Genomic DNA, 14,860 nt, shown 5'->3' with positions numbered 1-14,860 from the left:
TAATCTGTCGCTCTGGTTATGAATGAAACTCGACAGGGTCTGGGGCCACCGACAGTAGTGAAAACTCCTCATATAATTGCTCCCCATTAGACACAGAGAGACACAGTGACTCCCTCCTCCCCAGGGCAAAGAGGCTTTTCAGGCCCTGTCTGTGCATGCTGACCTGATTTTGTGTGTGTGTGTGTGTGTGTGTGTGTGTGTGTGTGTGTGTGTGTGTGTGTGTGTGTGTGTGTGTGTGTGTGTGTGTGTGTGTGTGTGTGTGTGTGTGTGTGTGTGTGTGTGTGTGTGTGTGTGTGTGTGTGTGTGTGTGTGTGTGTGTGTGTGTGTGTGTGTGTGTGTGTGTGTGTGTGTGTGTGTGTGTGTGTGTGTGTGTGTGTGTGTGTGTGTGTGTGTGTGTGTGGTTTTTTCTGTGTTTCAAGCCCATGTGTGTTTATGAGGGAGATTAGGATGGTGGCATGGCCAGACAGTTGTGTGGCAGTGGTGATTCTCTTTGATTGTAGACACGTGTGTGTCTCTGTGGGAATGTGGGGCATTTGTAGTGGGTTTTTTTTTCTCTCACTGACCCACACAATACTCTCAACTCTTCAAAAGTTGATCCAGTGTCTGCATTTCTACCTTTGCACTCAATGCAATGATGTAGCAGTTTTTTTTTCTCTTTTTGTTGTTGAAATGAATCCAGTTAAAAATAATGTTCTTTAATGTGGCTCTAAGTTTCTATTGGGACCGGTGGACAGTTTTCGGTACAAAGGTTCTTGTAATTGCCTTGCCTTTCCGAAGCAGATGGGTTGTCTGCTCACCACGCTAGCCATCTGGATATCAGCAACTTTTCAATTTATAATATGCTAACACCAGCCAGATGGATGAAACGTGCAGGTGCCCCAACAAACACATGTACGCTTGTCACATGGCTGATTGGAAATGAATGAATCTAACAATGACTGAGGGGAAACAACAGTGTGTTCTTCCTCCGTTGGCTTTACGTGCTGTACATCCCCCATTCACTGATCACACAGTGCTGGCTACCTTCCCAGCACTGGTTTTTCTTTGTCCCCCAGGCCCTGTCTATCTGTGTGCCCATGTTTATCCTTGGCGAGGCCTGTTGGCGCCAAATCCTTTGAAATCTAGGCCAGCAACAGGTCATGTCATGCGGGAAACTTAAGATAAAGGCTTGAGGTTAACTGATTTTTCCTAATATCTGCTGTTTGTTTTATTGGCGTTTTTAATTTTGTAAGCTCAGGTATGACAGTTTCCTTTCATCAAAAAAAGAAAAAAAAAAGAAATGGCAAGTAGATGTATGTCATTGTTTTGTGTTGTTTGTAGTTATGAATATATCTAATGGGATTGGGGGAAAAAAGGAAAAAAGAAGGAAACGTTTAGCTTTTGTGTCTCTCATGTGACCACATTACAGGATCAAGGAATCTTGCTGGGACAAAGGCTCAAGTCATACTGTGAATGCTGTGAGCCTGCCAGATTAATCCTTAATGCTAGACAGGGTCACCAATCAGGCAGACACGCAACTGCTGCAGCAGGTGGACAGGACTATCCAGTTTTTTTTACACTTGTTTTGTTAAGTCACTTTTTCTATAATTACAATGCCATTACTGATGGGAACATGTGTTCACATGTTAGTGATTGTTAACTACTTTAAAGCCTTCCCTGGTGTTATGACCATTTTAGTGTGTGCTGATGTTGCGAGCTGCTCCACTATATTATACCACACTAATTACTGAAAATGAAAAAGTGAATTGATCAGGCTCGTGCTCCAAACAAGTTACACTATGTTTTATATGTTGAAATTGTGGAATTTTCAAAAACGTGCATGTCCGCGCCCTACTTGAAACTGAATTGAAATTTCTGTTCTTTCCCCAGGTGTGAATAATTCCATGCTCCTCCATGCCTTTGTTGGCATCTAATGGAAGAAAAAGCACCCGTCAAGTCTGCCATGGTGTCAAGACTGCCTAAATTTGGTGGACGCTCCACAAGTAGTGGCACGAGCCCCCTGACCAATGGATCCCCACAGTCAACCGCTCCCTCCCAGGATGGGAAAACCACGCCTCCAGGAACACGCTCAAATGGCACAATCCGAGCTTCTCCTTTTTCCCTGAAATGGAAGAAAGATGGGGGGGTGACTCCCTCCGGCCCCACGACTCCAACCAGTCCCGTGGATGGAAGTGAAGACAAGGCCCAAATACTTCCCTCGCTTACAAAGGAAGTGAGAAATGGTTCTCCAGCAACGCCTAAGATGCGTAGGTCAGGTCCCTTGGCGGTGGCTGTCTCCAGCCCCAAAGCCATCCCTAAGTCTTTAAAAATTAGTCCCAAAGCAGGGACAAAACTAGGCCAAAGCCCACTAAATGGAGGGTGTAAAATGAGTCCCAATGGCTCTATTTTGTCCGTCCGAACAGCGTCAGAGTCCCGCCTTGCACGCCCAAAATTGAGCTCAATTTCTCCCAGAAGCAGTTCACAAGACAGTCTGTCCCAGTCCAATGAAAGCCTGAAGATATTAGCACTGGACAACATGGTTCGTTCAAACAGCTTCACTCATTTCAAACAAATTCCTTCGCCCTCCAATGAGCCTATGACACGCTCCTTCTCCTTTAATCGGGCTGTGGAGCTCGCCAAGCCTCTCACCAACACTCAGCTTCAGCCTCCTCGGAGTAGCTTCCTCAAACCCCCTCAGCTGAGCAATGGCAGAGTGGGTTTGGGACTGAATGGCAGCCTTGGAAGCTCAGGTGGTCTCAGTGGAGGCCTTCAGCTCAGCAGAACTCCTCCAGCCGTCTCTTCTGTATCCAGCTCTTCAATTCCTCCAGCGCCGAACACTCCTCGGGCTCTAAAGAAACCTCTTCTCCCTAATTGTGTGTTGGCCAAATCGCTGGTTGGCGGCGTAGGACCGTTGGGTTGCAAGCTAGCTCGACCTGGACAGAACAAGCAGCACAAGAACCTTTTCCCAGGTGGTATTGCCAAGGAGGATGCCAGATCTTCAGCTGCCTCTGAATGTGGAGGGCTGCTCGGAGTAGCAACAGACATCGAGACAACTGGTGGGCCTGGAAGAGCAGACCCTTACAGTGACAGTGATGGAAGCTCTGGAGATAGAGCTGGAAAAAGAGGAAGAAGTGGTATATTTAAGCCACGCTCTAGCCAGGCAGCAGGCGAGACCCTGGAGGACATGTCCTTGTCTTCAGCCTCGTCGTTGGACAGAGGCGACACCAGTGAGGAGTTTCTAGATGATTTTGACAGCGTTGGCGACGTCCTCAGTGACGGAGACCTGCCGGATAACGGGAACAGGATAACAGGCAGCATTAACCAATTACCCCTGGAGAATCTTTTCAAAGAGACCGTTGACTGGGACTCCGTGGATCTAGATGGTAAATAAAAAAAGCCCAATATAAAATATTATTGATTCATGTTCAAAACGTGTGACTGTTATTTCTTCCTGTTTGTTTATGTCTGCTACAGAAAATCAAGACGACAGCCCTATGCAGGACTCCCAGGGACCACTGGTCCGCGACGACGCCCCCCACGTCTCATCTGTGGAATTGTCACCATCCAACAGCTCTGGTGGAACCTACATGTGGGATGAAGAGGGTCTTGAGCCCCTCGGGGGTCCTGGAACCCATCCATTGGACAGCTACGATGACTCAGAGCTGAACAGCATGGTGAGTCTTAGTTTTGATGCATTTTGACCTCAAAATGTACAAAGAAATTAATTTTTTTTAATTCTCCACCTTGTGATTTGATCTTTCTAGAAAGACTGACTTGTCTTCTTCCGGTTTTTGGGTTTCGGTTAAAGTGGTGGAAAGTAAACAAGCTGCATCAGTTTGCATCAATCTTCAAAATCTGTGACTATATTGGTAGTAAAGGCAACAAGAGTGCTAACTCGTACGTTTTTATTTAAAAATGACATGAATTTTCTGTAGTGACCTTTACAGAAGACCTGAATTTGTTGCTTCTGCCAAACAAACATTCATGCTTATAACTCTCTCTTTTTTTTATGTCATCCGTGCTCAGAAGCATTTTTAGAAAATGAAAGTGGTGGAGAGAAGCCAAAGCCCTTTAGCCCTTCTTTACCAAGGCTAAAAACCTCGGAGAACAGTTCAAACCGCTGTGGCTTTAGCTGATTGAAAGTTGGCAGAGTATGAACTTTGTGTGCCTGAAAACTGGTTTCATTTCCAAGAACTGCTTTTTTTCAAAACAGGAGGGGATTAAATGATATGTGAAGTTTATGAGACTTGGGGTATGATCAGCTTAACTCAAATCTGTGCTGCTGAACACAGACCTATAATGCACATAAAAGTGCTTAATATGCTTCATGTTGGATCGAGGAGCCAAAAAAGTGTAAACTTCTGCTGAAAAAAATGTTGTTACTGTATAAATATGCAATGTGTTTTTTTGTCTACAGATGTAATTGTGGATATGAAAGATTGTCTGAATTTTGTAATATGCAGTTATGTGATCTTGCCAATGCTGCTACACTTGTAGGCTTGAGGCTACCCGCGAACAGCTTTCGCATCACTGGGGTTTTATTTTTTTAATCAGTTTCACTTTCAAATAATTCCTCCTTTTGTGATTAGTGTTTGAACATGAAGAACAAAAGCTCGACAAAAAGCAACATTACCTGTCTACCAGTGTAATGCCAGGGCCTCTTTCTCTCCTTGAAAGGAATGCTGGCCTGCCCACCAACTGTCTTATTAGTGTCTCTGGCCTTGCCTTGGTACGTTATTCACCAGGGCACCCGATCTCAGGAATGCACAAAGAGCTTAAAATAAGCTGGATTAGAAATCATATCATAAGCTCTGTACTTCTACTGCTTTCATTATGCGTTGTTGCTGCAAGCCTTGAGACGTTGGAAATGCAATGTGGTTATCGTGCGGTAATGAATTTGTTGCAAATGCTAAAGCAAGGCATTAAGAGGACCGCGTGTTTGTATTTGTTCGGTGCCGTGATCCGTCCGAGCACGTGCGCTTTAGGCATGTGCATCTCATTAAGAGGCATTCAGTGTGTCTGCGTGCGTGAGCTGTGTTTGTATTGTAGATTAACTGGTCATGTGGCGGATTTGCTTAAGGTTTTGAAAAGCCATGTAAAATATTCCTACTGTCAAATCTCTGCTTTCAAATTTTTTGCAGCACATCACCTACTCAAGCCGAGGCTTGTTTACAGCGTTTTAAATTAAAATCCTGTAAATATTTACAGAATTATATCAACACAGATATGTTAGATAGTGATGAAAACCTCTTAAACAGTCTTTTGAACAGAATATGTGTGCTGTTGCTAATAATACTTAAACTATTCTACTACTAATACTTCTACTACCCCCGATACTTTTTTATAAAGCTTCTCAATAGAGGACTCTCGCAGTATTGCACCTTAAATACATTCAGGTATAAGGGATCATGTTTTTGGACATGTTGCTCCACACAGAAAGGCTGGATTGTAACCCCCAACCTTCTCACTACTCCATGAAAAAGGGTTATAAAAGTGAATTATTGTGGAAAACTACATGATGTCTGGTGTTAGTGTGATGAAAGCATGTTTTGTATCGAATGTTGGTGCCTCCCGGTTCAAGCTCGCTTTCTGTGTGAGGTTTGCATGTTTCTCCCTCCTGTCTCCCACCGTGCAAAGAAACCTGTTTGTTATGTAATTGGTTCCTACACATTGCCTCTGTGTGTGGGTGGTTGTCTGATCCTCGAGCTGCCTGGGTTGTACCCTGCCCATCGCCATTTGCTCTCTAATCTGAAAACAAAAGCAGGCATAAAGGAGGTTATTCCCGGGGTGCACCTTAATGTAAGTGCATCAGTTTTGGACACAATTTTCCCCCTTGATTGCTGCGCTTGAAGCTCAGCCGCATGAAAAACCGACGGAAGTATATAATGCAGTGACATATCTGGTCAGAAAAAGAAGGGAGTCCAACTCAAGCCTTCTGTTTCTGCCCTGGAGCCTCCACTCAGCCTCCAAACCAGCTCCGTCTTGGACCACGGAGTAAAAGGGAAAGGACAGAACTAAAAAGGGGAAGAGGGTGAGAGACTCATTGGCTGATTGCTGATGTGTGAAGATTAGCTCCATGGGGAATCTGCCTTTGAGATATTTAACTGAGCTATTTCATTAGAGGAAATGAGCCCACTTACTGTAATTGGACGCACTGAGCTCCCTCTTTCCCACCCTTTTTTTCTCAGCCATTTCCTCTCCATCTGTTTGTCTCTCTCTACTAATTCTTCCCTTCTTCATTGACTTCCCTGTAACGCGGAGGAGAAAACCACAAACATAATCCTGTCACAAAGCAGTGTCCATGTCCAAAATGATTAGTTGTACTCGGAGAGTCCTCCTCCTTAATCTATGTGGCTTGTAGCAACATCAAACATTATGGATCACAGTTTGCCTAATGGCCAGTTGAATATGATTGTCATTTGCAGCAGGACTTCCTCATAAAAGCTTTTATCTTGGTTTTGCCTCATAAAGTAAAGCTGCTCTCAATTAGATGCTGAAAAAAAAAAAACGCAGGGTAGTTAAACTTAATCTTAATGACAGATTAAAAACAACAGACATTCAATCACAGTTCTGAAACAAATGCTCTTTGTTTGTTGCCTGTGTGAGAGGATCCGCGGCTCCCGTCAGTGTTTAGACTGCTGCACTGCAGTAACAAGCTCAGTCCACTTGGTGGCACTGTGCATCCTTCACACGGTGCAATGTGGGTGTGCTTGCAGCGTCCACCGGTTTGCGGATGCCAGTATTTCTCTGGCTATATGTGGCTCTCGCTGCATTCATATGCTTCTGGGCAGAATGGAGGAGTGGGCTACCTGAGCTCATAATAACATTCCCATGATGCACCGTGCAGCTCAGTGCAGTACCAGCTTTACAAAATCGGCATTGTGAAATGGAAGGCCACTTCTCGCAGTTGATGGTACTGTTTTTTTCCGGTCCCCAGCTCAATGTATCATAGAGCGCAACAGCCTCAGTAGACCCGGGACAATTTTTATTTTTTTTATTTTTGAGTTTGTTTTTGTTTTTTGATTTTCTCACAAAAAATCATGAATGCAGAAGACGGGGCAAAAAGTGAAGCTGAAATAGAAGGCATTCACGCCGAGAGATGGTGTTTGCTATTTACATGGCAGCGGACACAGTAGTAGCAACACCCGTGCTGTGCAATATCTCTCCAATACCTTAAACCTCCGCGAAGCTCCAAATATTCTCTTTTGCAGCTGTGTCAAGATGAGAAATTCCTCACTCGGCTTTTGTTTTTGTTTTGCGACTCGACTTATTTATCTCTTGTCTTTGGCTCTCGGTACAAGAACCTCACCAAATACTTGACGTAAGTCATATAGATACGCAGAAGAACAAAAACAAAAAGGAAGTCCTCGCGTACGCCGAGATATATTTTCCAATCGATTATTAACACATTAACCTTTGCAGTTGTGTCATGCTCGGCCGAGTTGTTAGATTGTGTCTTCATCATAATTTGTTGAGATGTTATTCGGTTTAATTCATATTTGCGTGAACTTTGCAGTCACATTTAAATGAATAAGTAAATTACTGAATTTGTTTGTCTGAAGTTCGGCTGATTCCATTAACCATGAGCCTTGGTTTCTATGCAATTTGATTGAAAAAGACTTCTGCGACCCTGCACAGGATACGTTGTTTCAGACAGATGGATGAATAGATGGAGGAAAACAAATTTCTCCCCACTTGAGATTGCAGCCAAATACTTTCTCACAGGGCACGAACCAAAAAAAAAGATGCCTCGCTGTTTACCTTTCTGGCTCTAATAATTAGTGCATTTGTTTTCTTTCCTCTCTTGGGCTGCTCCTCATTGCAGTCCTCTCCATCTTAACTTTTTGGTTTGTTTCCTTTTAAGATCCTCTCGACATGGAGCCTCCTCTCCCTCCCTGGTTTGTCTTTATGTTTTCAAAGGAAACTCCTGGCGGTTCTGTAATCCTTCGGTTTTTTTCCCCCCTTTGCTTCCTCGCAGCAGCAGAATTACCTCCTTCTCTTATCCGTGATTTGTTTATTTTGCTTCTAATTTGAGGTCTTTTACTTTTGTGGAGCCCGATTGAGACGGGTCAAGTCATTAGTGTTTAAATAGGTGAGGCGCTTAAGCCTTTTACCTGCGGAGTGTAAAGCCATTTTATGGTATGTTTTCTGCATCTGTGAGACTCCTAGCTCGTCTGCTTTTTGTTTGTTTGGACTTTGAATTGACAGCAGCAGCCCTCCAAGTGAACCCGTCTCTGTTTTTGTCCTTTTGTGTGTTTCGCTGACCTCTGAGCACATAACATACATTTTACTTGTGACTACAGTAATCTGATTCATTTCCAAATTACTACCTGTGCTTTTTCTCATCGTCAGTGAGTTAGTTTCTGAGCACAAGTGTGACCCTTGGGTTCATTCAAAAAAATATCCTCTATAAGAATTCTTTATTAATTCTTGAATTTAGTCGAGGGGGGGGGTGGGCCAGATCAGTAAATAATAATCTTTAAATCAGTAGAACTCAAAATATGTCTGTTTGTTTTTAGTGCAACAACGTATTAATATGTCATTAAGAAGTTTACATTTAATGAACCATCATTTTACGACACGTGACAAACCTGAAATTTTAATAAAAGAATTGCAATTTCAACTATATTATTCCTCAGTTTCGCCATGTTTTTTTTTTTTTTAAACCTACAGATCACAGTGGATTTTATTCCACTATTTATATCTTCAAAGGCATAAGACATCAATTTTGCAAAACTATAGTTGGTTAGTTCATAATGTGATGAGAATAACTCGCGAAATTATTCATCTGTGTGGTAATCCTGATCACCTGAGCGGACTCACCACATCGTACAGACTGAAGTGGAAAGAACATAAGTTATGCGTATACTATGTATTATGTAGTTACTGTCATCATTTCTGACGGCTGCTAAATTTCCTCTTGTGGGCTGATTGGGCTCTGTGGCAGGCTGGTTCTGGTCCACAGGCCCCTACGTTTGACGTCTCTGATTTGGCCCATCAACTGGACGGCTCTTATAAATATATCAAACAGACCTTATATTCAGTTCTTTAGACATTTCAGACATTTCTTTAGCTATCTTTTGGGTAGTGGTGCCATTGACTTCAGTCCTCCCAGTTCATAAAGTGAGTCTGCCACGTTTCCTCTGGCTTATTACCATTAAGAAAATAAAATCCCCATCTCTGAGCTTAAACTTGAGTTTTGCTCTGAATAAGATGTATAAAAAAAAGTAATTAAGAAAAAAATCTTAAATATTTTCACATGAAGTTTCTTCATTATTCTGATAACTCTTCCTGTGTCCATGGGCGTTCATTGATTCTGAATCCAATACAAACCCTCGTGTGGTCTTGTCTGCGTCTTTTCTGCACCAGCAGGAGCACCAGCGTTGGAGAGCTGCTGGGACTGGCGAGGTGTGTAATGCACATTCAACCAAACTGGCGTCTGAAAATGTCAGTGGACTTTGAAACACGCTCCTAACGCACGGGGAATATTTGAATATGATGAAATACAGCAATACTCTGCCTTGATAAATGCAGAGATAGTTCTAGTGCGAGCTCATTAATAAGAAGTTTGTGAAACGTTACCACCTCTGCCACTATACTTTTTCATTACTGGCAACCGAATGCTATAATGAGGTGAACATGTTACAAATATCACTACGGGTAAACATCGGTGTATTGTGTGTACTCATTCGTCAGTCCATTCATCTCATGATACGGTTTTAATCCTGGACATTTCACACACAGTGAGACTGACACACCAACGTACACTGATTAGTGATTTAGAGTCAACATTAGTGAAAATTATTACCTGGAGTAAACCCATCCACACACAGGGAGGACATGCAAACTCCCAGAGAAAGGCCGCCACGCTCAGCCTACACTTAAACCAAAAATGATGTTAAACGGTAAAAGGACTTCACTCATATGGCTCTTTTCAACTGCGTGAGCAGTCCCAAAGCACTTTATATCCTTGGTGCTGTCAATCAAGGACACTTGGGCATGTGGAGACGGGAATCAAACCTGCAGCATTTCGATTGGGAGACTTCATCGCTGTCTGTTGACTCTACGTCACTAAAATGTAAAGGTGGGATGAAATTCGACTATTGATTTTTTTGGGTGTGTTACACGTTATTATATGATGCCTCACAGTTCCTAAAAGATGATTGGTGTTGTCCGTTGACAGCGATTGACTTTGCACTATGTTGGACTCAACAAGCATCACCATTCCCACACAATCGGTGAAGAGAGACATTTGAAATGATTTCACTTACTCGCATATCCAAGTCAAATTTGTCTTTCATGTCATATCTGGTCTTCAAACAATTATTTGAGGTGAAATGCTTTTGTTCAGGTGCAGGATTCAAACTGCATAATAATAATAATAATAATAATAATAATTATATAACATTTTTCCCGACCTGGCCTCTTTCTGCTGCTCAGCCATGCAGCCATTTACATTATATAAAACTGTGGTTTAGAACAACATAAAAAAAAACAACACATTTTTTGACCTCAGTTTTCTCAATCGTTTTGTTACGTGGTGTAAATGGTGTGATTGGAATATTTCCGAATTCTGGAATACTTCTAATATCTAATTTTCTTCAATTGTTCAGAGAAAGAAAGAAAAATATCTCTCAAAATCACTGATCGTCTTCACTCCTGAGACTCTTAATCTCTGTAAAGTGTTTTTATCCAAAGTCGTGCCTGATGTATTCAATTTGCCAAACTGGTTTGACATTTGTTTTTTTTTCTTCACATTTTATTTTTTGAGAGGTGCTCCCATGAAACTAAAGAAAAAAACAAGCAAACTTTATTTTACGTGATAACACATTTTATAAACTTTGACATCCGGGATAGTATATCCATACATTCTATTAATGTGTTAAATTTCTGACAATTGCTTAATCATTATTATTAGAATTCCATCTATTCTTGGAATCAGGGTTATGGAGATACCGCACAATAATTTGGCAGTAATTTGCTTCTTTTTTCTTTCACTTTTCAGTTTGAGTGACTGAAAGAAGGAAAATACAGGATAAAAGAGTAAAGATTATAAATTTAAATAAATTTATTTTTTTTAGATGATTTCCATTCTGTATTCTTTACACTAAAAACTGTATTTCTATACAGCAAATTCAATAAGTGACTCGGGTGGGTTTTTAATCAGGTCTCTTTATATGCAGATACAGTTTATACGCTACGACACACGTACAACTATTGAGTCAGCAATATGGGCGTCGTGAGCACCCAATGATATGGGACATAGATAATTCTCGGAAAAATATACTGCTGAATCTTACATTCTCTAACTCTATTTTCTTCTTTTCCGCTCCTGCCATCGCTCGTTAAACAGTTTCACTGTGCGTATTGCCTCTTCCCCGGTGCAGTCACTTCTGTTTGTTTGCCTGTGCACAGCACAATACAACAGAAATAAGCCACATTACATTTACATAAAGCACAAGGCCGTCTTTAGCAGCACCTTTGTTTCTTTGACAAATGTGAACAACCCAAATCTAAATGATTCCTGCCTGCTGCAACAAGCAGTTTTTTTTGGCAATTTATTTCAGTAAAGTGCAATTATCTCTAACTTACCTTACTGATTAATTGGAATTAATTAGAGTTTCCCATTAAACATGATCCATATGCGGCACATCCCAGTAAGCCTTGGAGTGGGTGTGCCAGATGGACGCGGTCTTACATTTCACACTCCCGACAGTTTATTCAGAGTGGACTTACCTCAGTTGGGACGCTGTAAATGAGACTGACAAATGGATCACAGTGGCCCGTGGATGAGTAGAGGACATTTCCCCCATCAAAACCACCGGTGAGTCCCAAGATATAGAGGAGAAGGAATTATACTGCAGGGTGGGATTATTAATGTCACACAGGAGATCGTCTGTGCTCGGTATCGCTTTCACACACGCACAAACGCAGCAATATCGCAGCATCCAAACTTTGCCCCTTTCTGAGTGAGGACACTGTATTTTGTACCACTTTGAGTTGCTTATAGAACTTTTTTGTTTTTTTTGGAAAGGATTGGCTCTTCAAAACCCAGCATTCCTGCCGGACAATGTATATTTGTGAAGTTGTCAAACTGAGATTTCATTGGAAACAAATGGTGACGTCCTGAGTCGGAAAGAGATTCTCATTTCATCCAAGTTTGGAGGGAAGGCAACAAACGATCTCTTAGCCAGTACAGTCGGGATAAGAAACTTCTTCCTGGCATGTATTGATTTTAGACTTTCATCTCCACATCAAGTTTGTGCTTCTTAAAGTTGCGCCAACTTTTTTTTCGCCTGACAGTGTGCCATGAAATTCATTCTATCCCGCTTGACGTTTCCAGATGAATGCAGTGGCTGCGCTCAAGCTTTCTGTAATGAGATTTTGCTTAGTCTTGCGAGCCTTTTGTCAAGACGTCACTACGGGCGTTTTAGGGTCAACTGTAAAAGAGAGTTTCCCCTCTGGTTTTTCAGGTTTTTAATCCGTGTTTGTTTGAAGATTCAGCCGACTCAGCTAATTATTAAACATTTTAACAAGGGAAATGCATTCAAATAAGTTACTTTAAGTGGCAACACAGAGCGTTCAACTTTTTGTGCACAAGCTTTTTATTTCTCAGAGATGGACCAACTTTGTTAAGGATTTCTTGATCTCCTTACTCACAAATCTACCAAGAAACTAAGCTGGGTTTGTAGGAGCTCTAAGCTGTTGTTGTGAGACGGCGTGGAAAATAATTTCCTCTGGAAGCTTTCACGCAGCAACGTGGGGACAGTCAATAAAATGGAGAGCCCGAGACAAAAACTCAGTTATGAATAGAGCAAAAACACATATTATTAAGTGGTTTCACGCCAATTTTATGGAAGTGGCTCACTGCAGGGTGCGACACTGTATTGCAATATTGAAAAGATAAATAATGGCTGCGGCGCAGCTCCCAGTCCCTCATGTTTGCATGTTGAATTGTCCTTTGGCAAGCGCTGATCCACAGTTCGCGTCTGTTATTTGTTCAGTGTATCAGGGGGAAACTTGTTTTATGTATTGGATATAAGTAGAAAAACAAACAAAAGGAAATGCCATTAAAGTAGAACATAAAACCTTGATTGTTACTCAAAATAAGATACTACCGCCCTATGTTTGTGGAAGATAAAGGCATCGCGAGAGGCGATTTGCAATAGTTACTATTATTATTGTCTGTCGATGTATCTGGTAAAAGCCTCGCTGAAATGGCAAATTTACTGTCATGGCAATCGCATTGCATTTAGTTACTGGCTTTGTTTTAGGTTTTGGTGAGTCTTCAAGACGAATGGGGTATAATTATGGACATTACTGCTCAAGATTTTGACAAAATGTATACACTGAATGTGCTTTAGTGCCGTTTATGACAGTAAAAGGCGCAATTGACTTTAAAGGATCAGCTACATTTCCACAGGCAGCGGAGGTCCTTATGATTTATATGCAGGAGTTTGCCTCACTTCTTTTTTTTTTTTTTTCTCCTTGTGTAAGATTTTGTATAGAGTTGTAACTTGTGATCTTTTTTTTTTCCCCCAAAACACACAAGGGGACTTGTGACAGCTAAATTGCTTGTAATTGTCCGATCCCAAGGACGGACATAGATACCTCAGTTCTGGATCCACGTGTCCCAATTTCAATATCGGTGCCTCACACAATGCAACCACAGCATTGTGCTTTCTAGAGCACTTCTGAGGATAGAGCGTCTTTTCTAAGAGTAAATGTTTCTTGATTTGTTTCATCCAATATTTGTTTTACTTCTTGTATGTAAGACAAATACAGTTTTTATTCAGGGGATAAGAGTCATGGCGTTCGAGAAAAGAGCGCAACAGGGTGGAGAATAAAACCCAAGACAGGAATCGGAGGACGTGATGGAATAAAAGAGAGGAGGCAGGTTGATTTGTACTAAGACTCTTCAAACAACAAAGATTCCTCCCACGCCTTGGCTGATAATGTCTGGAAGACTGCAGATGTATGTTTTTGTTTATTCTCTTCCCCTTCATTATTCCTTCCTCATTAAGTCTGAAACACTGAACGCTAGTCACTTATTGTGCAACACATGAGATATTCAATAATGAGTAATTCTCCGCCTGTGTCGCCGCCGTGCCAAAGCCCTGTGAATTTAGTTTCGTAAACCACAAAATTGCTTTGAAAAATAAAGCTTTGAACTATCGATTCTTCTCTTTGCTGGTGGGTATGCTTTGAAATATTTGGTAGACAGCAAGGCGGCACTCGGTAGCGTCATATTTTGAAGTGTGAAGTGTTCTTTGCTGGGTTTTCCCCGATTGCTCTACTTGCTTTACTCCTCATGATTGTGTCGCATTTCTCTAAAATCCCGTTACGGTTTTTTGGGTTGTGATGTATGGAATGAGAGCGGCTTCTTCCTCGTTCAGGAGATGAAGAGAGAGGATAATCTGAATCATCATCATAAGAACAAACCAAACCTTACATATTGTGTGCAGTTGAATCGTTAGGAAATAAAGATAAACACAGACGAGAGCGGACGTTTTGACGCATTTCAAACCACTTTAGGTAACAACCAGTCGCATTTCTTTCCTGTTTATATACATCTAAACTCATTGATACGTTACTTCTTACATTTTTGGAATATGTATGAACTGGTCTGACGTTTAAATTGAATTGTCGTGCATTAGCTGCTCTCTCCGTCGTCCCCAGGATATCCTGAACAACCTGGAGCCTCCGGGAAGTGGCGAGTTGGATGATGACGACCTCATGCTGGATGTTGATCTCCCGGAAGACGGCTTGCATGGTCAGCAGCCACATTACACACATTCACCCACACGAACACATGGCTCTTTTATGTAATTGAAGTTGTCTTCCACAGGCTTTACATATGAGAGGTTATTCTGTGGCCACG

At 41.8% G+C, this 14,860-nt stretch overlaps 1 protein-coding gene across 2 annotated transcripts in view; it reads left to right on the top strand.

Annotated features, from left to right (window-relative positions):
• The window catches only part of ccser2a (coiled-coil serine-rich protein 2a), a 48,882-nt gene that overhangs the window by 12,291 nt on the left and 21,731 nt on the right, over positions 1-14,860 (top strand). For both annotated transcript variants that reach the window (XM_080481670.1, XM_080481669.1), the window contains exons 2-4: positions 1,870-3,362; positions 3,454-3,653; positions 14,659-14,752. In XM_080481670.1, coding sequence (XP_080337796.1) covers positions 1,913-3,362; positions 3,454-3,653; positions 14,659-14,752 — 1,744 coding nt within the window. In that variant the 5' untranslated portion in view covers positions 1,870-1,912. The remainder of the gene's footprint in view (positions 1-1,869; positions 3,363-3,453; positions 3,654-14,658; positions 14,753-14,860) is intronic.

Source organism: Lipophrys pholis, assembly GCF_963383615.2.
Source record: "Lipophrys pholis genome assembly, chromosome: 15".
NCBI classification, from domain to species: Eukaryota; Metazoa; Chordata; class Actinopteri; order Blenniiformes; family Blenniidae; genus Lipophrys; species Lipophrys pholis.
Note: the sequence above shows the minus strand (reverse complement) of the source record. Positions and strands in the feature narration are given on the sequence as shown.